At 36.7% G+C, this 27894-nt stretch overlaps 1 protein-coding gene and 1 long non-coding RNA gene across 2 annotated transcripts; both read left to right on the top strand.

Annotated features, from left to right (window-relative positions):
- The first annotated feature begins 197 nt into the window (after window positions 1–197).
- On the top strand, window positions 198–27579 carry ITM2B (integral membrane protein 2B). The gene is made up of 6 exons (XM_019748053.2): window positions 198–657; window positions 21718–21846; window positions 23127–23333; window positions 25043–25153; window positions 25596–25746; window positions 26869–27579. Exons 1-6 carry the CDS (start codon window positions 541–543, stop codon window positions 26952–26954), a joined length of 801 nt encoding a protein of 266 aa, XP_019603612.1. The 5' UTR covers window positions 198–540; the 3' UTR covers window positions 26955–27579.
- Window positions 664–14916, top strand: LOC109456055 (uncharacterized). Its single transcript, XR_002138800.2, has 2 exons — window positions 664–1160; window positions 2414–14916. It is a non-coding gene; the product is annotated as an uncharacterized LOC109456055 (long non-coding RNA).
- Window positions 27580–27894: the final 315 nt, after the last annotated feature.

Below are 27894 nucleotides of genomic sequence, written 5' to 3'. Positions count from 1 at the left end.
GCAAGGAAGGGACGGCTTGGGGCTGCCAGAGGTTAATCGTTTGTACGCGGCGAACCGAGGAAAGTTCACCCGATTTTTGCTACAAACCTGCAACATTGAGCCTGGAGGTAAACTGGCTGGAAGCGAATTCAGAACTGGAATATCCAGGCCCCCACCTACGAGCGCCCCTCCCATCATTGCCGGATCACGCGTGGGACCCAGGGGCAAGAGAGAGCCTGGCTCACTGCCAGGCTCCGCCCATCCCGTCCGTCCGCCTCTGGCCCCGACCCTCCGGCTCTCCTGCCCCCGCCTCTCCAGTCCGCCCAGCTCCGGCCCCGCCCCCGAGGGCAGGCGAGCTGTCTCCGCCCTCGGCCCGGAGGTGGGAGGCTGCCGGAGCGGTGCCGCAGTAGCCGCCTCAGCAGCTCCAGAGCCGGCCCGTCATCCTTAACCGCTGTCGAGCCGTGCCCGGAGCCCGGCCGAGGAGGCTGCAGTCGCAGCCAGAAGCCCGCAGCCCGCGCCTCGAGTCCGCCGCCGCGCTCCGAGGGCGCCCCAAGCCACGCCATGGTGAAGGTGACGTTCAACTCGGCTCTGGCCCAGAAGGAGGCCAAGAAGGACGAACCCAAGAGCAGCGAGGAGGCTCTCATCATCCCCCCCGACGCCATCGCGGTGGACTGCAAGGTCCGAGGGCCGGGGAGTTCGGGGGTGTGGGCGCTTGGCGGGGCCGGGAGCGCTGCGCGGGGCCGGTGCGGCTGCAAGCGCCGAAGTGGCGCAGCTGTCGGGTGCGGCGCACGAGTCCCCGAGAGCGCCCAGCTTTTCCTGTTTCTCGGGCGGCTCACCTTTCTTGTCCGGCCGCAGCTTCTTTGTAAGAAAGTGCGTGTGCAGGAAGCGGTGCGTAACGCTGGATCGGGGGCTTGGGAGGCCTGGAGAGAAAAGAATTGAAGAATTGTGCTGAGTTCACGGTCCTTGTTGCAGTCGGGGTAATGTTCGTGGGGCGGGGACTGGGCTGCTTCGTTCTGGAAACCAGCGGCGACATGCAAAACAACAAAAACAACAACAGTTTGGCACTTCCTCCCAGTGTAAATAATGTGCCTAAAATGGCTGACATCATTGCAAGCCTAAACCTCTGTTGCTTTCTACTTTCGTTTCTACGCTGAACAACACTTGGACTAAGTCCAGCTACTGTAAGCCTCTTAATTTTAAAAGCATTTTCTTCTTTACCTCCTTTTTTCACGGCCCTTCGGTATTGGCAAGTGAACTTCATGGGGGGTTTGAAGATGAGGAGCAAGGACTTGAGGGTGAGGGGAGAAAGAAAGCAAGGTGACGGTCTGCTCAGAGTAGGTTCTGGCTGTCGATTTTATAATTAAAACAAGTGTTGCCCGTAAAGATCAGTAATTACTATGTGGATGTTAGTGTAAAACCGACAATGGCTTTTAAATTATATCAGCATCTTTATAGGACCCCTTAGGCTAACTGAAACTGAACGTAAGAAACTGTTTTCATAAAATTCTCTTTTATTTTACAAAATCCCTGTTTTAGCTCTAAGTAAAATCAGGAGTGGAACCAAAATTGTGCTAACTTCAGTTGGCATTTTTCAAGACTTGTTTATCAGTAGGCTAAACTTCGTTTTTAACTTTTAAAAAAAAGCCAGTAATTTGTGTGCAGATATGAATAATATGCATTATTTTTTATATGGTCTAATGAAAATTACTACTGAAAAATAGGCTACTAATATGCTATAAAAATGTTTGAGAATATAATGTTAATCTTGATGTAAAAATGTTAGCCTATACTTATTTTTGGAAGTGTTCTAGTTAACACAACCGTCAGGGGTTGATTTTTAAATGACTGCCTTGCCTTGAAAGAGGAACAGTGAATTGATTCCCTAAAAGGATTAAGAGTTTGGCTGTTTTATTGTTTTCCTGAATCCATTGCAAACAGGCCTGCTCTTACAAGAAAATGTTTGGAATGCACAGATCATAATTCCAGTAGCAAACTATTATCTTAGCTCTCTAATGTTTATCTAATATTCATTGTACCTGAAATAGCTTGATGGTCAGGTGTCCGGTCACCACAATCTCAAGTACATATATATAGATAGATTTTAATTCTATTATATGTCTTTTTAAAATCATATAAACAAATATGACCCCTCCCATAATAGAGAGAGAAACTATGGGGTGATGTCACTTCAGACAGCTTTTCTCTGTTCTGCTGTAGTGAAGAAGATTTGAAACACTGCAGAAAAATCAGTCAGTTTGCTGGGCAACTTTAAGTCTGACTTTTGACGATTTCTGTCTTTTCTGAAATGGTGACCCTCTTTTCAGATCCTCAGAATTTCTCACTGTTTCACTGTATTTGAATTTGTGGTCATAGCAGCTGTAAAAAAGTAATGATTCATAGTTCTGTGCTTTGTTTTCCGTTTCTGTATCCTCAGATCTCCATATCCAAAGAAAAATACTGGAACTAAGCTGTGAGGGCCAGAGTCCTCCTTTGTGACCACACAGCAGTCATAGAAGAAAGGGTAGCTACAAAATGACTAATTCTTTTTCTAGCTATAAGCTCAAAGATTCTTCAGTGCATGACAAAATATTGCTCTACATTAAGAGTAGAACCTTATAATCAGTCCGTCACTTAATGGTAAATGAAAACCCTACTTCGTAACAGAGGTTTGTGAAAGAACTTCTGATCTCTTCATCTTAGAGCTTGGGCAGTGATTACATAATACTCTCTGGCTCCTTGGGGTGACTGTATAGTAACTGTGGAGTTGGACTGCCTGGATTCTGGGGCATTTCCTTGCCTGGTTGCTTGAGAGAATCAAGTAAAGCTGGTTATGGACCAGAACTCCCAAACGAAAATTTTTAGTGCCTTTAAACCTCCTAGACCACAATATCCTAAAGACCAGCGTTTCTCAAAATATACTCTTAAGGGTCACCTGCTCTGGTATCATCTGGGATTCTGGTTTAAAAATGCAGAATCTACTACCTCATGCTTCAGGAATTCTATCACTCCAGTCAGCTGGCTTATGTAACAAGAATTCCAGTACTTTTATACTGCTCTTGTCTTTAGTATTTCTTGAGCTCTTTTCTCACTTCAGGGTGAGAACCCTCTGGAAGCAGTTCCATTGCCCCATTCTTCAATCTTGTCTTTTCAGTAGCTATTAATCCAAACAGCCATGCCTGTTGATTATGTTATCTCAACCAGCTTGCTGTTTTTAATTCTTTTCTTACATTTTCCCCTTAACTATTTTCACCTTCCTCTACCGGTCCCAATTGGCACAAACCTCTTAGAGGTATAGAAACAGCAAAGAGTAAGTAGTACCTAAGTTTTGTGCACATTTTATGTTATAGGAAATTCATTTATGTTTGTGTCTATAACTTTGAACTTTGCAAAATTGTTTGTTATATATGTGCAAATATCAAAAAAAGTACTTTATGTACTGAGTCAGAAGTCTCAGTTTTGTCATTACGTTACTGTTTGATCTTGGGCTTAAGTTTTTAGTTTTCCTTATCTGTAAGATGAAAAGGTATGAACAAATGGTCTGTAGGAACTCTTCCACGTTTAAAATCCTATGAAGATGCTAGGATTATGTAATTATATTTGACAGGAATTAAATTGTTTTCATGGTGAAAAGTAATGACTACCTCCTCATCCTGACCAGAATGTTCCCTTTCTTCTTTCCCATGTTTAGCATGTTACATTCCTTCCTCATATTAAGCTAAAGTGGGTCGGAGAAAGGAGATGGATAAAGGTGTTAGGTAATAAATCAAATATTCATTTTGGGTTACCTCACTGTAGAATAGTAATTGTCAGCAGCTCATTTTGGTGTAATGCCTAATTATGAAACACCTTTCCCAATATCTGACCTCGAAAAAGCTAAATAAAGTTTGCTTCATAGGTATTTCTGCAAGGCGTTTTGCTGATAAAGTAACGTGCTTGTGCAGGGGAGAAGATGGGAGGGTGAGAAAAAGTGAAGGACTACTAACCCTGTAAGGTCTGAGCTACCCATCCCAAAATGGCTACTTGGGCCCTAGTTATTTACACTTCCTGGCATTTCCTGTTTGCGTTAACAGGACAGAAAGGCTTGGTAACTTAACTTTTTGGTGGTGGTGGTGGTTTTTTTTGTTTTTTGTTTCGTTTCGTTTTGTTTTGTTTTGTTTGTTTTGTTTTGTTTTGTTTTGTTTTGTTTTGTTTGGTGGGGTGGGGCCAGAGGTAAAGAGGAACATAAAACATATGATATCTACTAAAATGTGTTGATCTTTAGAGAAGGCATTGGGAGCTTGGTTCTCTTGAATAAGTGCAGGTCATTACCTAGTATTTGTAAACATTGGCCAGTAAAAACTTTATGGTCATTACATTTTGGTTCTCTATGAGAGTATTGATATCTGAGGTGAGGGTTTAGTACTGGGAGATAAATTAATTGCCCTGTTCATACCAAGTGACTTGGCAGGACCTCCTGTGTACACACTGCCCCGGGAGATGCTGCCGCTGTTGCTGCAGAGAGTGGACAGTTTGCATATTGTACAATTGGAGGACAGGTTACCTGCCTGGGGTATTCCCGGTGTCATCTTAAACATATTTTTTTTCCGGACTAGACAAACAAGTATATTATCCTTGGCAAAGTCAGAAGTTTGTAAGACGTTAATGGAATTCAGCTCTGCCATATAAGAGAGAGGTTTAAGTGAATAGAAGTATTTTTTTAATCAGAAATATCTCTTGGAACACATACTACAGGTCTTTTGAAGGTGACTTAGAATTTAACTTACAAGGTTTTCATAAGGTATTGCTAAAGCTTGACTTGACTTGCAGGTACACCGAAAAATGTAATAAGTAGTGATTGTGTGCATTTTATTTCTCTTCTGTCATACTTGTAACTTAAATATCTGGAGTATCTGTTCAAAAGGCATTTTCTTTTTTCAAAAGGAAATACTTTCTGAATTCACATTATAACTAAAGCTTCTTAGATTGTGTTGTCTGTTATTGTATCAGTAGAGGAAGATCCAGAAAAAAGATTTCTCCTCAAATACGACATCGATGGATTTATTCTCTTAAACTTTTTGGTAAACTTGGAACTTTTTATTAGCGCTCAGACTGAAGAAGTTGAGTACTTTGCCATTGAAGAACTTCTTCAGGCCACAACTGCTACCTGTTAAATAAAGGATTTAACAATTTTGAATTTCTGAATGAGGTGTTTTTTGTCTGTATGATGTAGAAAATAGTAACACTGGAGCTACATTTCAAGAAGCTTACATTATGTGTAGGGTTATTTCTTGGTTCTCATGTTCTTTGCACAATGAGAGTCTTTTACAGGGTAGATGGCTGCAAATTGAAAATTATGTTACAGGTATGACTCAAAGAACATTTAAAAAATCATTTAATTGTGATTATCTCCTTTAATGAGTATTTATGATACATATTCTTTGTGGCTTTAAGGAAATCTACAGTACAATCCTACTTTTTAAGTGTTAGCAGCAATTAAATTAATAAAATTATTTTAAACAATTAAAGATTTTTAAGCTCTTTGATTAGAGGTGAAAACTTTCATGAAGTATTTCTATAATTCTACCATTTAGGGGAAAAAGCAGGAATATTTTTAAGCAGAAGTATTTTCAATCCTGAGTTATAGAAATGAGAAAATTACTCTAGTTTTTATGATAGAGAGCTAGTCTAATTTTTCATTTAATATTTTATCTTTTAATGCTGATAAGTTTCCAGACTTAGAGCTAATATAAATATGTCCAGAGAAAAATTAATGTTGAAATAAAATTTGCAGTTTATAAGTGCTAACACTTTCAAGTTAAATATCTTGAATTTATTTGGGCAATTGACACTAAGTATGGTATTAGATATTTAATGATTTTGAGATTAAAAAGGCCTTTTTGACATAGTTTTGCTGGATTTTTGTATGTTTGATTGTTTAACTTTTAATGCCAAAATTATTTTTAAAAATTTAAGTCTGTTTTGCAGAATGATTTAAAGCTTAAATCTTGAATTATTTTCTTTGCTTTTTAAATATGATTATAATTATTTAATATATGAACCAAAAGGGTTAGTTGCATTGTTAAGTAAATCACTTGGATCATTGCAACATCCAAAAGAAGACACATCTTTGCTGGGAAAAATGATTTTAAGAGCTAGTCAGTCTATATCTGCATTTCTTAAAATTTATTTTGTTAGTCAATCTCTCTAGCATTTCTCTTCTGCTGTATATATACTGTCAGTTTTTACCTTTCATTTTGTAGCTTTCTCTTTCGATTCATTTTTTCCTTGCTTTCATTTTAATGCTAGGGAAAAAAAAGTCCCAAGCCCATCAGTTTTAGCTAGGGCAGTGCTAGGCATATTAAGCAGAGAGGGCAAACTCAGTGCCTCCTTGGTCCAAGCAGATGAATTAGTGAAGCTTGGTTTTTTGCATGTTGAACAAGTTAGACTGTTCTTCATTTTTATTTTTTGCAAAAATGGGTCCAGTGTTGCTCGATCCTCTAATATTCGAAGGCATGCTAGAATCAGGGTTTTTATCTGAAATCTGATTTTTAAATATTAACAATTCATACAAGAATTTTAGGCAAAGGCACTGAAGGCCTGACATGGACCACTGTTTTACGGTCTCCTTTCTAGTGAAGAGCAGTGCTGGCAAATTAATGGTCCATGTGTCCAAATACGGCCTGCTGCCTGCGTTTATATGGCCCATGAGCTAAGAATGATTTTTATATTTTTAAGTGATTTGGGGGGAAAAGTCAAAAGAACATTTTTTCCTTTTTTGCCCCAGTCCCCTTAATACAAGGGTACAGTTCAGGAAACAGTGCTGTCTAGTTACTGAGAACTGAAGGCTGTCGTAATTCAGTTTAAATCCTGCCACCACCACTTACTGTGGTACTTTGGGTAAGTTACTTCAACTCTCTGTCTCAGTTGCTCCAGCAAAATGGGGAATATGATAATCCGTAAGAAGTTTATCATAATGCCTGCAACAAAGTAAGACTCAATAGATACTAGCTGCTATTATTACTACTACTGCTATTACAACTCTGTCAGTTTGGCATTCATGAAAGTTACGTGATGTGAGACCAAATGTGGCATCTGTGGTGTTTTCCTTTTTGCTTAGATTTAGCTTTGCAGATGTCCTTTGTGAACTATTCTAAATACTTGTTTATACTGCTGTTTCATTGTTTTAGTTTTTGTTTATTCCTGTTTTTTTTTTGTTTGTTTGTTTTTGTAATTTTGTGTATTACCTATTGGCTTCCTAATATGAAAATACAGCCTTTTCTATATGTTTTTACATATCACACACATAATCTGTTCTCTTGGTTTAGTTTTAGTAATTTCTGGTTAAATTGATATTCCATGCTTTTATAATTGACATAAACATTATTTACATCTGAGTAGTATTGTATAACTATTCTGCTTTCTTTCTCATGCAAAACCTTTTTGTTATTTGATAATTGCTTCTTGGGCTGAGAGGAAGGGTTGCTTAATTTTCTGTATATTTATTGCTAATTTATCCTCAGATTCTCTGACAGCAGTATAATTGCCTTTCTGTATGTACATACTTACCAGATAGCTTATCACGTTTTCCTATTTTCCTAGTGATGTTCTTCTACTTTACATTCTTTAGTCTTACATCCAGACTAGTTGCACTGTAGGCGTGTTGCTATACAGATGTCCTGAGAGTAATTACTATCGTGGAATTGAATTCCCTTTGCCTCCATCCCATTTTGGATCTGCAATTTTATGAATCTGAGAAAAAGTGAAATCAGTTTTGTTTTTTAAACCTTACATTGTCTGATGATGTTACTGTGTTCTCACATTTAATTAGTAATTTATCTGGATATAAAATTCTAGGTAGCAGTAATTTTTTTCCACCATTTTAATGGCAGTGCTCCATTACCTTCTGGTCTGATGCCATTCTGATTCCTGGTCTTTGTGCATGACCAGTTTTGTTTTATTTTTTTCTCTCTGTTAGCTCAAGATTTTTTTCCTTATGCTTTTGGCTTTTAAAATTTTTGGCATAGTTTATCAATTGTCATTCATTTTTATTCTTTGGCTTAAGATTTATTTATTTGTTTATCCTTTTACTCTCTAGAGCTTTCAGGAGGAAGTAAAAGATAAATGTTTAACTGGAAATCAATAATAGGACTTTCAACTCAGCTATCTTGATAGCTTTTTAAAGGTGTATTAGAATATTTCCTTTAACATTAAAATGGACTTAATGATAATTAATAATAGATAATGAAACCATCTGCATTATTATTAGCACTTGTTTAAGGTCAGACAGGACGCCTAGAAAGATACATAATGCATTTAATACTTTTTTTTACTATCCTTTGTAATTTGATGAAAAATAAAAAGAAAATCTAACACCTAGTGCTTATTATAAGTGTGGCTCAATTGAAGTAAACCCAGTATGATAGAATTCTGTAGAAACTCAGGCCATGTTGTTTCTGATTGTATATGAGTATTACCAGTTGTGACATGGTATCACTTTACTTATTACCACAGTTCATTTGCCATAGCTATTATTTAGTCAGGTGGTTGACCTAATAGTTGCATGATTTTCCTTCCCTAAGTAGCACATGGAGTCAGGTGATATTCAGGCATTTTTGTGATAATACACACATAATTTTACTAACCTTCTCTGGGTTTCCTTATATTTATCTGTAAAATGATGTGTTGGACTAAGTGACTTTTCATAGTCCTTCCATAGGGGGGGGTCTTTTCTTTCTGAGAACTCATCTGATCATATGTTCAGAGTGCGCACCTACTGCATGACCAGACACTATATGAGGAAGTTTTAAATTTCTAAGAGCCCCTTCAAGAAGCACCTAGTGTAGCTGAGAGAGACCAACCAATTATGTAAACAAAATTAATCACAACCTACTTAAATGTCTGTATCTCCTTTCACAAGAAAACAATACCCCCAGATCCAAGAGATAGGAGAGTGATATAATAAGGGAGCAAGATCAAATGACTGAGTATCATACATGCATTTAGTGCTAGGCATAGGGTTCAAAGCACTTTTTACATGTTCACTATATAGAGACAGATATTCCTCATCTCAAGAACTGGAATTATTTTTCTAGTAGTCATTTTATGTAACTTTAAAAATTCTAAACTTGGACAGAAAATTTCTACATTTAAATTATTTTATGCTTTCAGAAGAATATACTTGGAATTTTCTTACCAAAATTTCTGCATTTTAAATTGAATTACTCATACTTGAATATGAATGTAATTATCTTGTTGAAAAACATTAAGATTCAAGATTTATACAAAAAATTAGTGCAGAACAGGTTTACTTTTTTACTCTAATTTTGACACTTAATTTTTATAATGAATTAGATTAAAACATTACTATCATACTTAAAATTTCCAGGAAGACAGTTGATATTCTTATTAGGAACAATGTGTCTCATGATTCAGCCAGTGGCAGAAGAAATCTCTTGACCAGTTTATTCTTGGTAAAGGCTATTATTAACAATCAGTAACATTTATATGTAATGCTGTTTATAAACATCTGCCTGTTATTGCTAGTCTGGACTTTTGACTACCCATTACTTTTAAATCTCACCAATATGAATTTTTAAAAAATATGTAGAAAATACATTTTTAAGGTATATATTCATGTATTATTATTCTGCTTTGCACCAGTTACTCTGCTTGTACCTAATGATGTAAAAGCAATTAAGTTAAGATCTAGCACTAAAAGCATTTACAGCCTGATTTTTTCTTCTTCTGACCTATTTTTTTAAAACCTAGGCCTGTGCTAAGTTTATATAATGCCAATTTGGTTCAGATTTCATAGATTTCTCAAAATAGATTGTTATGCAATGACTTTAAATTTTAATTTTGTTCCTGTATTGCTGTATGTATATGGTAGGATTTTTTTAACAGTAAAGGAGGTTAATGAGAAATCTGTTTTGCAGACATTGTAATGTTAGAGTTCTCATTTTTTAAACTTCCCCCTATCCCAAGTGCAGATTAATGCATTAACTTTATTATCCATGTAAGGCAAATCACTTGGAAAGCTGCTTCCTTTTGGTATGTCAGATACAACATTTGGTAATCAGTGCTATTAATAATGAATATAGATCATTAGATCATGGGTGTTTTTGTTTGTTTTTTTTGATGCTTCTGTACTGGGGAAAGAAAGCTAATGTAGAAGTCAGGTGAACAGAACATGTACCAATGAGAAGTGAATGATAATCAGCCTCTGACATAATTTTGTGGTTCCAAGAATATAGTTAGGAAGCATTTTGGAAATTTTTAAAATGAATTATAAATGATAACCATGGTTTTGTTTATGTTAAAATTCTTATTGGAATAGCAAGTGCTTTCATTTTCCTCTCCAGTAAGGCTTTCCAATTGGCCTTTTCAGTATTCTGCTGTAGATTACTTTTTGTTGGTTTCAACCTCAGCAGATATTTATTTCAGCTTACCTTTCCCAGCCAAGTCAGCTGGTGATGGGAGTAATAATACCTATCATTTATTGAGTACTTTCTGCTTACTGTGTACCAAACAGTGATTTAAATGCCTCACATATATTTCCTCATTTAATCTCCACAACAGCCCTATGATAATCCACATTTATGGTGAGATAATTGAAATGGAGAAGTTAAAATACCACTTATCTAACTGTTTCCCATTCTCCAAAATTTTGACATTTCTTATCTGCTTATCTTCTCCTTAATAGGTTTATATATTTTTTTCAGCTTCTTTTGTATCATTTAATTGGGGTCTTAGAAAACAAATCCTGTCCTTCCTGCTCAGAAGTTGGGAAAAGAGAGGAATTTGAGTTTGCTAGAATATTGAATGCTGAAAAATTTGGCCTTTTTAGGTATACAGTTCTGATAATGTTGACAAATGTGTATAGTCATGTAATTACCACAGTCAAGACACAGTATGTTTTCTTCACTCCAAAGCATTCCTTCATACCGAAACATTCCTTCACCCCAAAACATTCCTTCATGCCACAACATTCCTTCATACCACTCTGTAGTCATTCTTGTCTCCCACTCTGTTCCTGTTTTCTGTTCTTATAGATTGCCTTTTCTAGAACGTCACGTAGATGTTGTTATAACGTAAGTAGCCTTCTGTCATCCTCACTGTTACCTGTTCTGAGAACTGGGATTTGTCTTGAACAGCTCTTTGATTTCTGTAGCCCTTGGACCAGGGTTTTCTCTGGGCTTCTCCAGTCCCTGCTCCTCAGCCACCATTTTTGGTTTGCTGATGCCAACTGTTTGGATTTGTTCTTTGTAAAAGAATGCCTGTTCTGTCATTTAAAAAATGAAGGTGCTTTATTTACCGTATTAATCTGAAATGGATCTCTAAAACCCATAATTCAAAATCCTTTATATGGGGAAGTGATTTAGACTGGTTGTTTTATAAAATTAGGTTCTCCAAGGGAAGCATATCTAGTCATAGCTGGAAATGAAGATCAAGGTTTAAAACCGTATGATGTAGAAAAGAACTTGGTATGTTTGGTCTTCAACTGGGGAGAAAAATGATGAGAAAGGAGTTGAAAAACAAGAACATTAATCAGAAATCCATTTTTAAAAATTTGAATCATTAGATTTTTAAACTGTTGGCAGCTACTATGTTTCCCCGAAAATAAGACCTAGCCCGACAATCAACTGAAATGCATCTTTTGGAGCAAAAATTAGTATGAGACCTGGTCTTATTTTTTAATAGTAAACTAAGACCGGGTCTCATATTAATTTTTATTTTACTATTAAAAAATAAGACCAGGTCTCATTAATTTTTATTTTACTATTAAAAAAGACCGGGTCTCATTAATTTTTATTTTACTATTAAAAAATAAGACCGGGTCTCATAGTAATCTTTGCTCCAAAAGATGCATTTTAGCTCATTGTCGGGCTAGGTCTTATCTTCGGGGAAACATGGTAATTCTACAGTTTGGGAAACAGTATACAAGCCAAACGACAAATCTATGGGCAGCTGCCTATGCATCCCCATATTTATCCATCTAATCAAACATGTTTTAAAATGTACGTTTCTAAACAACTAAAGCTACTTCTGGAGGTTCAGTAGTTTATGCTACTCTGAGTTGAATAAATTACATTGATTTTTTTATATATTTGCCTCATTTTTGTATTTAAAGTGTTTTCATTGCATTGTTTTTCTTTTTTTCTTTTTTTGGTAGTAGAATTTTTAAACATATTTTTCTCTTTAGTATTCTGGTTCCTAAAGTGTTGTTTGCTTTTGCTATAATAATGCGAACTAGAATATATGAGAACTTTGGCAAAAATGTCTCTTCATTCATTCTATAAAGAAAGCTTAAATAGAAGTGCCTGATGATGTGAAGTGATTTGTTAGTATGGGAACAGAATAAAAATTATGTAAAAACTCTTGCATTTTGTCTGAATTAAGTTTATAATTGAAGCACATTTACTGAAGCTTTTTAGGAACTGATTGAGGTGACCTAATTCTTAACTAATTGAAGTACCAGAACAAAAGTTATCCTTCATTTTGCTTAAGATCTAATTAAGTAATTACTTTATCATATGATAAGATTTATTTGAATCAGAAGCTAGTACAGTGTGAGAGTGAGAATCCTTTCGAAAACCGTGTCTTTCTATACCTGCTGTTGAGTGGTGATTATAGGCCAGTGTGTGCTTTAGTGTCTTCATTTATAAACTGGGGTAAAAACTTAGGTCTTAGGAAGATTAATGAGATGATAATTGGACAGCACCTTTGGGAGATCTTTTACCTCACCGGCGTAATTTAAGGTGCACCAGTTTTATTGCAGTACATAGGGAGGAAATGTCTCTGTGACTTGTTTTAAATTAGGCCAGGTAAAGTTATATACCCCAGTGAAGAAGCTATTGTTCATGAGTAATTTTCCTTTTTCTTGTTGATATTTGTTCTTCTTTAATTAAGAATTAATCCAAGCATTAAAAAAAGGGTTGGTAATACCACATTTTATGTTTTTAAAGTCTTAGGTATCATACATACACTATGTATGGTCCAACTTGCTCTCCCCCCCTTTTTTTTTGGTTCAGCATTATGTTTCTGAGATTTATCTCAAAATCAACAGTGCTGGTTGATTTCAGCAGTGCTGGTTATATGAGCCTGTAATACTTTAATTTTCACTTGATGGATTTTTAGCTTATTTCCAGTTTTTTTTTTCTTTTTTTTTCCTCCATCGCCATAATATTTATTTGGTAAAAAGAAAGGATTGCAACCTAGTACATGCGGGCATGGCAGCCACACGTACACTCTGGCTGGCATGCCAAAATGGAGGGTTATTTATAGAAGGGAAAAGGAAGTTAAGGAAAGGGGTAGTTAGAACCATAGAGCTTTATTGTAAACATAGTTCTTCCTGTAGGGTTCTCGTGTACAGGGTTCTCACGCTTACATAGAGCTCGAGAACTTCCTTAATAAGCCTTAACTCCTCCTAGAGATCCTCCCGACTGATTATGTTTGTTTCAAGTTCCAGTTAGTCTTTATCATTCCCCCTTTTTGATAGAGATCTTTCTCTGACAGCCTCACTGATCAACAGTCAGGTGTTCCAACTTCAGCAGCCTTTTTGTCCCTCAGTGTCGGGAAGGATGTCATCCCTCACATCACAGGGAAAGTGCATGGATCGGGAACAGCTTCTGTCCAGGGTTAACAGGCAATACATGCAGGACACTTTCATTCTTTAAGGGTGAACCATCTGTGAACCAAGAGAAATCCGCTTTACCCAGTAACGTCTTCTGCAGATCGTCACAAGGAGTCAGGCGGTGATGCGCAGTGTCAAGCAGCTATGAGGCGAGATCAGTCTCAAGGGAGGAGAGCAGATGGATTGAGGTGATTACAACATGAAAGAGTTACGTGAGAAGCGGTTGACAAGGATTTATAGGAAGTAAGGTGACTGAAAGATGCCAGGTATGATGAGAGCTTCTGTATGAGATACGAAGATGGTTAGAGGGGACCCCATAACAGTTACTTACCTCTGTGGTCTTAATGAAGAGGTAGATCAGTAGCAGCAATGGCTCTAAGGAAAGGGCGGTATCCCCAAACCACATGTCCAGTTGCTGACTACAGTATTTTAGGGGTCTATGGCGGTCCCCATGTTTTTGAGAGTACTCCAAGGGTATTCCCTTTCTTTTCATGCACAAAAAGGAAAAAGGGAATCTGATAATTAGGATACCCAAGAGCAGGTGGGTTTATTAAACTCCTTTAAAGCTTTCAAGGCTTGTTGTCCTATTCTCCCCATAAAATTGGGTCAGGACTTTTAATTCTTTGGTAAGACATACACAGGTTTTGCCATAAGAGAGGGGTTTGGGATCCAATTTCGGCAATAGCTACTAGCCCAAGAAAATTTCACAATTGACACTTAGTTGTTGGCCTTGGGAAACTTAGGATCCGTGAAGCCTGTCTGGATCCAGGTGTATAGCTTGTTTGTTGCTATCAGGTGTCCCATGTATCAAACCTGAGTTTGGACAAATGAATTTTTCTTTAGAGACCTTACGTCTCTTTAAGGACAAAAGTTCTAACAGATGATGTTATCGTCCTGTGAGGAGACCTGAGAAGAAGAAAAAGAAGTAAATTCATCCATATACTGCCACAAGGTGGAACCTTGAAGGGAAATTATATCATCCAAATCAGTCTTCAGAATTTATGAGAAATAAGGACTTTCAGTAAAACCCTGAGGCTTTACTGTTGGGGTAAATTATTTTCTATCCCAGGTGAAAGCAAAAAGGTATTGGATAGTTTCATCAACTGGGATGCTAAGGAATGCACTACATAAATGAGTTACAGTGAAGAATCTCCTTCCACTTGGGATAGATGCCCGCAGCACGAGGGTCAGGAACAGGGTGTCTAGGGATAACTATGTTTATTGCTTGGATGTCCCAGACAAACTTCCACCTTTGTCCCTTTGGCTTTCTCACAGGTAAAATAGGAGTGTTACAGGGACTAGTGCAAGGACTCAAGGAATAATAAGGCCTTGAGTTATATATAATCTATTATGGGCTTTGTACCTTGAAGTCCCCTTATAGAAAATTAATTCTGAGAAGAGGTTTTGAAGGATCAGTTTGAATCTTAATATGAGGTGCACTGTGGATTCTGACAATATTAGTTGAAGATTTTGCCCATGAACAAGGTGGTAGTTGGTACAATGGGGACAGTTGGTCAGTGCTCTTAGATTTGGCTACTGTACTGTCAAAAACAGAACAAATAAAAGATGTTGAGAAACGATTTAATTCACTTGATTGGCCATTCTGACAATTACCGTCAAATTCTAACATTTCCCCCTTTCGGGGAAAAGGATATTCCAAAATGATACTTCTCAAGGAAATCTCGGCCCAATAAATAGGAAGGGGCAGACGAACTAAGGAGAAAATGATGTGTATCTCTTAAAGGGTGTAACCAAAAAGGAATAAGTTCAGAGATATTAACCTGTTAAGGTTTATTTGAAATCCCCAGTATTTGAACTGTTTTATTACTCTGAGGCAGGGACTGTTTTATGACAGTGGGGTTGAGCACCAAGAGTATAGCACCATTGTCAAGAATAGGAATAGAAATAGTTTCCTTATCAATTTGAAGAGAGATTTCTGCAAGCCAGTTAAGAGAAAGGACTGGACAAAGCCTTGATAGTTCCTTGGAGCCCTGTCATTAGGGAGGACCTTGAGAAAGTTGGTTAGAAGTTTGATTAGAAGGCTGAGAGCATTAGAAGCGCTTAAATTTAGGGCAGCCCTTTTTCTAGTGTCCTGGCTCTTGGTAATAATGGAAAAGTTTAAAGGAGTTGTCGAGCAAGTTCTCTAGCTTCTTCCCCCAAATTGGAGGTTTGCTTTTTCTAAGTTCCCTTTGGGATTTTCCCATCGGCCAGTTCTGATCCAGTGTTAGGACTGCCTTCACCACCTAACCGAATTAGCTGATACAAATCAGAAAACCCAGGCTGATAAGCCTGAATAATAATAGCAAATTCTTCAGCAAACTTGGAAGATCCTGTTACCTTACGGAATGCCTATACAAAGTCTCCTAACTCAGCTTTAATCCAGGAGGCTTGTGAAAGTTGGGGTCTGTTAGGATCCCCAGAGGGTTTAATTTTAAATGGGAAAGTGCTAACTTAGAGGAAGAAAAAACAAGAGGATTCAAGGGAAAGTGGAACCGGAACCGAAGGCAAGGAAGGTTGTAGTGGAAGGCAAGACAGCCTCTAAGATGGGGCTTGAGGCAAAAGAACTGGGGAAGAAGCCTGAGGCAAAGTCTCCACAGAAGGACAGGCTGCACCCAGAGATGGAGCCTGAGACAGTGGAGTGGACGGAAGGCAAGACCATGCTGCAGAGGGAGAACACGTGGCGTCGGGCACCGTTTCCTCTTTAAATTTTCAGTATCCTGTTAATTTTATGACTTTATTTCACAAAGAGGCAACTTCCCGATTCTTGGTCTCATTTGGAAGCTTCAAAATACCATTCAAAATAGGCATTCTACTCAGTTTTACCAATTTTAGAGCTATTGTTGTCCAATTCGGTTTTAAGGAAATGAAGTTTGGGGATCTCCAAAGTTCCCTAGAGTGGCCACTGACTGAATTACTTTTAGTCAGATCTATCCAGTTAGTTAAATATGCACATGAAAATTGCCTGAAGCTTTTAACCCTATACTCAGCTGGGGTCCCTGGTGGAGGAGGGAAGTTCTTAAAATATTTACATAACTGAGATCCCATTTTTCAGAGACTTCTCTCTAGCGCAATAGGGCCCAAGACTATTTACAACTCAAGCAACCTACAGGTCAGATACCAGCCAGCCTCACTCTAGAACAGTCTGATCACAGAGGACCGGCCAAAGGTTAAAAGCCAGTTCTAGGAAAATAACGAGCTTCAGAGTCCCCTTGTAGGCTGAGCTGAGTACTGAGTGGTGATCCTCTCATTGAGGCGGTGCAGCCTAACGCTGGGCCAAGCTGACTAATTTCAGTAGAAATGACCTTTGTTCCCAAAGGGATCTTTAGGTGAAAGCCAGCTCTGTCTCAAAGGACAACCTGTTTCCAAAGAAATCAAGCTGACGTGCCAAGTCAAGTAATCACAGACAATGGACAAACAAGCAAGGCCTTTTTAACAACAGCGAAAAAACCCACAAAACCTAAAAATTTCCCAAATAAACTCCTGAGAGCTTTAAAATGTAAAAAGCAGAAATTCGATTCTAAGAGAAGACTGAGCTGAATCAGAGAGCAAGCAGTAAGTCAGAGTGGCTCTGTGTGGGGTGCCAGCACCTGGTTGCCTGTCTGCTCTGAAGCTGTCGGGGTTCTCTGGAATCCCAGATGACCCCAAAATGTTGACTGAAAAATAATAGCAACTAGGTGTTCTGTCACCAAAATATTTATTTGGGAAAAAGAAAGGGTTGCAGCCCAGTGCATGCAGACATGGCAAACCACGTGTACACTCTCCTTTTTTTTTTCCTTGTTGACAATTCTGCAGTAATCATTATTAGACCTATTCCTTTATGTATGTGTACAAAAGTCAAGGGTTATAGCCCTAGTAGGAATGGAATTGCTGGATCATAAGATATATATATCTTTAATTTTATTAGATACTGGCAAATTGTTGTCCAAAGCAATTGTACCAACTCCTGTCGACTGTATGAAAGTCTTGTTCCACACTTTCCCCAGCACTTGATATTATTAGACTTTTATTGCCTGATACGTAGGAACTCAATTGGTTTTTCCTTCACTCCCCATATTGAAATATAATTTACATGCAATAAAATTGACAGGTGTACAATTTGGTTGAATTTGTGCTAATTATATGAAGTCATACATTCACCACAATCCAGATATGAAACATTTCCACCCTAAAGTTTCCTCATGCCTCTTTGATCATCCCTTCTCCAAGTCTTGATGAGTGAATGAAATTTAGATCTTTTTCAAAAAATTGGTTATTATTTTTTTAATGACTCATAAAAGTAACAGCAGCCAGCATGATAATGAGATGGATGGGGACAATGTAAGAATTCATCTTTATACCTGTTTGTGTTCTCGTCATTTGTGTACTTGCTAGGATCTCTAATACAATGTTGGAATTTTTCCAAATGCATTTTTTATATATTCTGAAATGGTTATGGGGTTTTTCTTAACTTTTGTATATGTGGCTTTTTCCTTTAAGCGTACTCTTTTCAGGTGTTAAAATATAATCATTTAAAATACACTTTTAACAAATTGCTTAGATTTAAAACTTTTGTCTTGAATATACTTGAATCTCTCCCCCATGACTCAGATTATAATATAGTGTGTCATTTATTCTCCATGCAGAATGTTAATTTTGGCTGTAAATTGCTTAAGATATCAGCCATGTCTTAATCACATTTGCATTTCCCATAGGACCTAGCACAGTACATTGCAAATAATAGACCCTTAATAAATGTTAAACAGGGCTGCTGTTCTCTGCTAAATAGCTACAGTCTGGGGTACATCATGAATTCTTCTTATGTTGCCACCACCCATCTCATGCTGGCTGCTGATGTAACGTTTGTGCATCATTAAAAAAATAAACAACCAAGCTTTTTCAGAAAGATGTAAATTTCATTCACTCCTCAGGTATTCATTGAGTACCAACGAAGTGTCAAGCTTGACTGGGAGCTACCAGGACAGTCATGCACTGCTTACCCACAGGGATCCGTACTGAGAAATGTTAGGCGATGTCGTCGTCGTGTGAACATCATAGCGCACTCACGCAAACCTAGATGGTACAGCCTGCCACACACCTAGGCCATATGGGATATAGCCTGTTGCTCCTAGACTACAAACCTGTATAGCATATACTGTACAAAGCAGCAAAAGATTAAATCAAGCACAAGAGAAACGATGTAGTCAAGAGATGTGGTGGACAGGAGATGTATGAGGCAGCTGCCCGGGTAACGGCATAGAGTTTTACAGCAAACTTTTTTTAATACCATGTTTTCCCCAAAATAAGACCGAGCCGGACCATCAGCTCTAATGCGTCTTTTGGAGCAAAAAATATAAGACCCGGTCTTATTTTACTATAAGACCAGGTATAATATAATATATAATATACCAGGTCTTATATTTTTGCTCCAAAAGACGCATTAGAGCTGATGGTCCGGCTAGGTCTTATTTTCGGGGAAACATGATCACAAAAGAAAAGAGATTAGGTAAACTTCAGAATACCTGATAGCTCTTTTATAAAGTACACGACTCCGGTATATGGACTCTGGGTCTATAATTTGGTAACTCAAAGACTTGCATTTTTGGATTCTTCAGCCATGGTTCACATTGTTGAGGTGCTGAACAAATAACCTGTGGATAAGTGAAGTATTTTATAAATTAAATTCTTTGAGAAATTTAATTTTTTTGTATTATTGTCATAGTCCTAAAATGTGATTTTTGAATAAACATGAGAATTCAAACTCCGTAACATGGTATACGAAGTCGCTTTTTGATCTGCCCCATTTACCTCTCCATTCTCATCTCTTGTATCGCTTCCCACCATACTGGGCACTCCAACCGTAGCACATGAGGCCCTTGGAGATGTCATACATTCTGGCTTCATGATTTCATTCCTCCTTTGCCCTGTATATAATGCCCTTTAATTCGGTCTTCAGTGTGGGGAATGAGTGTTTGTCCTTCAACATTCCATTCCAGTATTTTCACCCCTGGGAAGTCTTCCCCAAACACGGTCGTCCCTTCTTCAGTGCTCTCTGCATTTCTCCTGTTAGGGCCCGTTGTGTCATATTTATATTTTCTTTGTATACTTGTATTTTTTAGGTTGATTTGAATGATTTCTTTCTTGACAGAGGCTATATTACCCAGTGCTTAGAACATAGTAGACATTCTTGAAATTATTGTTTGTTGACTTAGTTAAAAATGATCTCTCAAAAGGCCTGGAAACTTGTCACCAATTTGACAGTGAGGGCTGCATATTCTTTTACGCAGTGTCTGCCCATGCTCTTTGGCTATTCACTTATGTGCTACTAGAAAAGAGAGCTTGCCAAACAGTGTGGGTGTTGTACACACATTTGACTATCTCAACAGCTGATACCAAATGTTTAGAAATTAGTATTTCCATCTGTCATTTTCATCCCCCCACCCTGCCTCCACTCTAACATTAGTTATGTTAGGAACTATTTCTTATCCTCCCAGATATTTATTTTTGATCAGACAAGGGTTCAAGTAAAACTCTTTACTTTTATCATTCAATTTTCATGTTCCCTTATGACTCCATGGAATTCTTGTAACTTTCTGTTCACAGATGGGATTTCTTACTATATGGCTTAATAAATTCCTCTAGGCTTATTCTCGTTACATACCACTTCCTTGCAGTGCACTCATTGTCTTAAGTCTACATACAGTACGTTTGCCTACTACAGCAAAGAATAATATTCTCACAGTGTTTGATCTAGTCCTTAGATTCAAAGGCCTTTGTTCTACAACATTAAATTTTATGTTGAAAACCTCAACCAACCTAGGCACGCACTAGCCTTAAATTGTTCTTGGTTGGCTGGAACATAAGGGATTTGATTTTCCCCAGTAGTATTAAGTTAAAATTCCTCATTTTAGAATTGAAAACATAACTTTAGCTTTCATTCTTTTCTAATTGAATTCTTGCTTCAACCATATCCAGCATTGCTTATACAATTTTTCTTCCTAAATTTATTTATATTCTATTTATCTGTGGAGGCCTATGTCAAGTCTGCTTTCTCCCTAATCCAGCTCATATTGAGTTCTCCAAGTAAACGATAGAGTTGTGTACTTGGGACGCTGTACATGCATACTACAAACTAGAACATCTTTTTATTATGATGGTTTCAAGTCATTGGAGCCTTTCTTTTGCTGTCTGTACTATTTCTTGAGCCACTAATTATGTAACGCCAGCAGCTAATCTCCTTTGTTAGCTCTTTGCACATGAACCTGGGTACAAATAAGAAATTAGCTATAACTGAAGTGACAGAATAGAGAAAGACAAAGGGATTAGCTAAGGATTGTGACTCCGGATGACGTTCTCATGTTAAATTATTTCCTTGAGAGGATCAACATTAAAATTCTAACGATTGTATTCTAGTTGTATGTTTCCTGACTTTGTGAGTTTTCCTTATTGAGTCTTTCTCAGAAAGATCTTATTTGGAGATTTTCTAGACTTTGTTTCTACTGATTCTATCTTAAAAATGAAAAATTTTGTCAAGTGGAAAAGTGGGATTATAGGATTCTTTCTGAATAAGTTTGTCCAATTTTTTGAGATTATAATTGTTTAAAGAATTAGGTTTGTATTATTCTGTTCGTTCTTATTTTCCTGTTACTTTTTCTTTTTCTTGTGTATTTTTAGGAATGGCTTTATACATGGTATGACATATTAACTACCTGCAGCAGGGTAACATAATTTTATACGTAGTCTAACATACCCTGAAGTTGCTCAGCACCACAATATTGCATGACAAAGTTGTGTTGTAACCTTTTCTGAATTTTTAAATGTTAGAAGATACTTTAATCACCAAATGTTGTGTTGGGAAAATAGAAATTATGGAGTATGTTATTGCTCTAGAGATACGGGTAGCAGGTGTGACGTTGAGTTAGAACAAGGCAGAACTCTCCCAAGGGACTGGTGTCTTAAGAGGTATTTTGATGAGTCCAGGCACCACCACTTGAATCGCTTCAGGGTTGATTTTGATTAGAGACCTGACTCCTTTAGTCTTTATATCTTCGCTAATAAAACAACAACCTTCAATGTTTCTTTTAACCCTATCCTTTCTGTAATTCTGACTGGAGATGTGATATTGACCATCAGTGTGTTTCATATCTTAGGACCCAGATGAAGTGGTACCAGTTGGCCAGAGAAGAGCCTGGTGTTGGTGCATGTTCTTTGGACTGGCATTTATGCTTGCAGGTGTCATTCTAGGAGGAGCATACCTGTACAAATATTTTGCACTTCAAGTAAGTGGGAAAATGCAAAGGACTTTTTTTTTCCTTTCCTTCATGTGTATTAGAAAATTCGCCCTAACTTGCCCTTAAGCCTTTACTTTTGTCTGTGGCCATTAGCCAGTGGTGGTCCTGTTTTAAAGCTGAGTAGGAAAGTCTCCTGAACCTAAGTTTGCTGAGCCTTTTAGACAGCCATTTGAACAGAGGAGCGCACTGGCACTGCTTCTCTCTGCCTCTTACGTAGTCATTAGTTTCTCTAAAGAATTGTGTGACCTCAGCAGTAATGCTGAAGTGACGTAAGACCAAGTTGTTTATAACTTAAAGTATAGTAATCCTAGTGGGTTAAGACAAGGATTTTTCCTCTGACTGATTATCTTCTCTGTTTTTTTCTGGGCAATAATTCAGTAGGTTTAGTGTTTTTTAAAGAAATCTTGGGAAATTAGCTTTAATGACTATGTCAAATATTTTAATTTAAAATTTGAGAAAGTGTTGACAAATAGATTTTATTAAATTAATTTTGAAATCTTCTCTAGAGGATGTATAAATTTCATGCTCATTTGCTGTTTTTCAAGATGATGGCATGTTAATAGACATTGATGAAATATGACTCATCTTTGTTTAATACAATTGTTTACAAGAAATATATTTGATGAAGGAAAAATCATTTGCAATTTCATTGTCCAGAGATAGTATTTGTCTTAATGTTTTGTTATATATTCCTGGTGTTTATTATATATGTATACATTTTTTATATAATCTTTATACTGATTTGCTGTAAAGTGGTATTTTCCACTTAATTGTGATATATTTTAAGGAAAAGTCAGACCTATGTGCCTGTGTAAATTTCAGAAAAATTATCTCTTTTGACTAATAAGAGAAAAATCAGTGAATCATATCAAAAGTTTTAAAAAGTATGTTTTTTCAGAATAAAACATGTATTTCTGAATGTATTCTTTTGTAAAAATAATGCCTACAGGTAGAAATAGGCCTGTGTGTTTTTTCAAATTTACTTGTCACCAGACGGATAATTGCTTTTATATCCTGTTTTTGTGGACCACAAAAAGTAAAGGGGAAATCAGCTGCTTTTCTCCTTCTGAAGCCATTTTTTAACAATACTTCAAAACCTGATCTTAAAGATTGTGTTCACTCTGTAATTAAACTGTCTGACTTATCATCTAAAAGTAAAAGATTGCAAGCAAAATGCTATTTGGATAGAAGTGGCAGCGTAAGTAATGCTTCCCTTTAACAACCTGTCTCCCACTAAATTGCTGAAATGGTGTTTAAATTGTCCATAGCCGGATGACGTGTACTACTGTGGGATAAAATACATCAAAGATGATGTCATCTTAAGTGAGCCTTCTGCAGATGCCCCTGCTGCTCAGTACCAGACGATTGAGGAAAACATTAAGATCTATGAGGAAGATGAAGTTGAGTTCATCAGTGTGCCTGTCCCGGAGTTTGCAGATAGCGACCCTGCCAACATTGTTCATGACTTTAACAAGGTGAGCCGCGTGTCCCTCGCCGTCAAAGGATGCAAGTGTTTGATTTACATTTTCTGTAGTTTTAGTTTCAGTACTTGCTCATTTATTCTATGTAGAGTTTACTTTTTACTTTAAAAACACGGACCTGGGTTTCTTCTGTCCTCCAAGATAAACTCTCAACATCTGAAACAGACCCTCTGAACCTGACCTTCTCCCACTGTAACCTTTCTTCCTTCTCTTTGCTTTGTCTATCCGAAAGCCCACTTTTTATGGCTCCCCCTCCTTCGCTGGTAAATTGCTATTATTTCTTCTGCGCCCCCCATTTTCTTAGATAAGAGATGATTTGTGTTTCCATTTCTATGTAGCATTTTCAGAAATTCGTAATTTCAGTTCTGCATTATTTTATAATCTATCTTTTCTAAGTTCTCATTCTACATTTTCCCCCAGCTGTTGAAAATGGTTATGCAATACAAAAAAGACGAAGTGAAAATACAGTGAATACCCCAAATCCTCCACTGGTTCCAAAATTTTATACTTTCTTCATCTCTTATTTCTCACATTTGACACTTGACTCCTAGATACTTAAGATGTTGTCTCTTAAGAATGAGGACTTCTTCTCTACCTAACCATATTATTTTCACATCTAGGAAAATTAATGTGATAATATAGTATTATTTAATCTTTAGTTGACCTTTAGTTTCCCCCAATAATTTCTGTCCCAAGAATGTTTTTTTTTTTTCAAACCAGGATTCGGAGATTCAGAAGTTCCCATGTTAACTATAGACATTTACATCTGTATAGAAGTTTGCCATTCTGAACATTCAGACATATTACTGAAGTTACCCTTGCAAACATTTCATACCTGATACATGTTTATAAGCAAGCCAGTTTGAAAAATAAACCTTGAAGTAAGGTTTATTACTTACTTCAAGGTAATAAACCTTGCCCAGAGCAAATAGTAAATATAATAATAGCTAACACTTACTGAGCTCTTAAAATCTAAGTATTTATGTGGTTTGATTTAACTTCTAATCCTCAAAACCATCCTGTAGACAGTCTTTCTCAATCAGGGTTTCTCATCTGAACTGTAAGAACACTTACAATCATTTAATTGACTGTTATTTCACTTCACTAAGGATGGTATGAACTAGTACCGTGTTTCCCCGAAAATAAGACCTAGCCGGACAGTCAGCTCTAATGCATCTTTTGGAGCAAAAATTGATATAAGACCTGGTCTTATATTATATAACACCGAGTCTTATAGTAAAATAAGACCAGGTCTCATGTTAATTTTTGCTCCAAAAGACGCATTAGAGCTGATTGTCCGGCTAGGTCTTATTTTTGGGGAAACATGGTACTATTCTAGATGCACAGGAGAGAAGTTAATTTTCCATATAATGAATGGATGCCTTAGAGAGCACTAGCATTTATAAGTGAGGAAACTAACTGAATCTCTTAATTAGATAATAGGTTATTTACAGTTAATTTTAATAGTTGATTATCAGTTATTATAGAAAGAAACCCCTGATAAGAATTTTACTCTTAGTAGCAGTAATTTTTTTTCCATTATTATTTCATTCTTATCCCACCAAATTCTTGATTTGCTGAAATGCAAGTGATTTACACATTCTAAAGCCAACCCTTTTAACGGTACAAATTATGCTTAAAAATCCAGTTGCTGCCTGTGTTATAAATATCAATCTAACGAAAATGTATCTTTTTCTTCCCAGAAACTCACAGCCTATTTAGATCTTAACCTGGATAAGTGCTATGTGATTCCTCTGAACACTTCCATAGTTATGCCACCCAGAAACCTCCTGGAGTTACTTATTAACATAAAGGTATAAAATTTTCAAATATTTCTTACTAATGATTCTGTTACAGCATCTTAGAATTCTCTGTAGAGAAACTAGCCCTATAGGAGCCCATTATACTAGAAGTACAGCTAAGAGTTTTAGAGAGGCACTAAGACTCATGTTTGTTTGTTTTTCCTAATTTTGAAATTAAAATATAATTTGTTAAATTATACTTCAGTTTTCCTAAAGGGCCAGAGAATATATAGGAGGCTTTCAAGAAATAAGATCTGTGTTACAACTATTCGATGCTGATGTCATAGACAGCATGTAAACAAATAGACATGAATGGTTTCCAGGAAAACTTTATAAAAACAGTAGTTTGCTAACATCTGTTCCAACTATAATCTCTGAGAATTTTGTCTGTTTTCTTTGTCTGTTCAGTGTATTTTTTGAGCTGCTCATGTAATATATTCCTTTCCAAATGTAGGCTGGAACCTATTTGCCCCAGTCATACCTGATTCACGAACACATGGTTATCACTGATCGTATCGAAAATGTCGATCACTTGGGTTTCTTTATTTATCGACTGTGCCATGACAAGGAAACTTACAAACTGCAACGCAGAGAAACCATTCGAGGTAATACTTTTTAATGGGAAAGTGCTGGCAGAAAAGTTTGTTATTTCACTTCATTTTGTTAAACTAGATTTAGGTATAGGCTAGTCATTGTTACCAGTATGCTTGTGATGAGTGACAAAATAAAACTATTGTTGTGTCACTACATAATATTTCTAGATTTCTGAATTTCTAGATTTCGTAATCCTAAAGCCACTCTTTCTAGACAGACAGAATATGTGAATGTGAAACGTCATTGCCTTGACATGCTGTTACGTAGCTTACTTTCCACGTAATCACCCAGTCCAACTTTCTATCCTACCACTTTGGTACGGCCGTGCTGCCAGGGTTCTTCTTATGCAGAGGGTCTCTAGAGGAGCTCTTCATGTGTATGCTCAGGGATCTGGATTCCAAGCAGATTGTTTGCCTTTTGGATCTCGTTGAAGATAATCATAGTCAGGTTAATTACAGAGGAATTTGGCTGAGGAATTAAGGGCGTTGACACAACTAATATAGCTTTGCCAAATCTCTTAACCTCTGTTTTCTCACCTGAACAATGAGGATGACAGTATCTCCCCATTTCCTTTCATGATCGTTATAAAAATAAAATGAAAGTACATGTGAAAGAGCTGTGGGAAAGGAAGAAGTGCCACTCAAATACACTATGGGGTGATTTCTTTGGAATTGTGGCACCCAGTGAAATGCTCTCCTGGCTTTGGTAGCACTTTTAATAATACTGTTCTTTTCCTCGGGCTGATGAGTCGCCTGAAAACTGCTGCTTACATTTTTAAATTATCTTAATTGTTCATAATTTTTTAGAAGTCAGACTTACAATAAAATTTGCTGTTTTTAGTGTGCAGTTCAGAGTTGCAACAAATCATCAACCACCACAGTCAAGATATAGAATATTCCTAATGCCTTTAAGATCTTAAGTTTGTATATACAGCATTATTGTTACTAAGATCTGTTAAGATAGTTCAGAAAGGAGGAAAATTATTCTCTCCAATGGTAAAAAAAATCAAACTATAGAAGTTCATAGAATATAGAGTAAAATATTTTCATATTTCTAAATAATAACTGTGAGGATTAATGTGAATATTTATTGCTAAAGAACCAAAAATTTAAAATCTTTTCCTTCCCAAACAGGTATTCAGAAACGTGAAGTCAGCGATTGTGTTACAATTCGGCATTTTGAAAACAAATTTGCCGTGGAAACTGTAATTTGTTCTTGAACAGTTAAGAAAAACATGGAGAAAAATTTAATATCACAGCATAACCCCACCCTTTATATTGTGCAGTGATTATTTTTAAAAATCTTCTTTCATGTAAGTAGCAAACAGGGCTTCACTATCTTTTCATCTCATTAATGCAATTAAAACCATTTCCTTTAAAAAATCTTTTCTTCTTTCCAAGTGTGGTGTCTTTTATCTTTGCATTAGTAGTTGTACAAAGTCATAGATAATAGTACACTTCACCATAGATCTTAGGAGTAGAGATTTTTATGTTTTGATTATGCATTTCCAAGAGGTGTGGTTATCTAAAGAGTAATCATATATATTCACACGTAAAAATGGACCACAGTGACTTATTTGTAGTTGTTAGTTGCCCTGCTTCTTAGTTGTTTAGAGCATTTGAGCACACATTTTAATTTTCCTCTAATTAAAATGTGCAGTATTTTCAGTGTCATATTTAACTATTTAGAGTATGGTTTCCACCTCAGTGTTTTTAATATCCTAGGTATCTGCTGTAATAATACTTTAGAAAATGTTTGAAATTTAAGAAATAACTTGTGTTACTAATTTGTATAACCCATATCTGTGCAATGGAATATAAATATCACAAAGTTGTTTGACTAAAGGCCTGTGTGTTGTTTTTCCCATGTAATAAAACCAAAGAGTAAATTGATTCTTCATATCTTAAGGTATAATCCACATAAAGGAAGACACTATTTTTTAAAATTCAGTTCTATATATAGTGGGTAAAATCATAGATTTTTTTTAAAAATCCAGCTTTTTAAATACTATATTCTTCATGGATACTGTTAAAGTAACATCTAAGACTCAATCTTGAAAGTTGCTATTTAATACATTTTAAAATAATGTTTTTGTATTTAATGGAAGAGCCATTATTAAACCAAAAATTTCCAAGTAGCATAAAATAGAGTGCTTTTCT

The sequence above is a fragment of the Rhinolophus sinicus genome, linkage group LG04 (assembly GCF_036562045.2).
Source record: "Rhinolophus sinicus isolate RSC01 linkage group LG04, ASM3656204v1, whole genome shotgun sequence".
Classification (NCBI taxonomy): domain Eukaryota; kingdom Metazoa; phylum Chordata; class Mammalia; order Chiroptera; family Rhinolophidae; genus Rhinolophus; species Rhinolophus sinicus.
Note: the sequence above shows the minus strand (reverse complement) of the source record. Positions and strands in the feature narration are given on the sequence as shown.

Coding starts and splice junctions, on each gene's coding strand:
- ITM2B (XM_019748053.2), top strand. CDS start 541: ATGGTGAAGGTGACGTTCAACTCGGCTCTGGCCCAGAAGGAGGCCAAG. Junction 23,334..25,042: donor TTGTTCATGACTTTAACAAG/GTGAGCCGCGTG, acceptor TTTTCTTCCCAG/AAACTCACAGCCTATTTAGA. Junction 25,154..25,595: donor AGTTACTTATTAACATAAAG/GTATAAAATTTT, acceptor TTCCAAATGTAG/GCTGGAACCTATTTGCCCCA.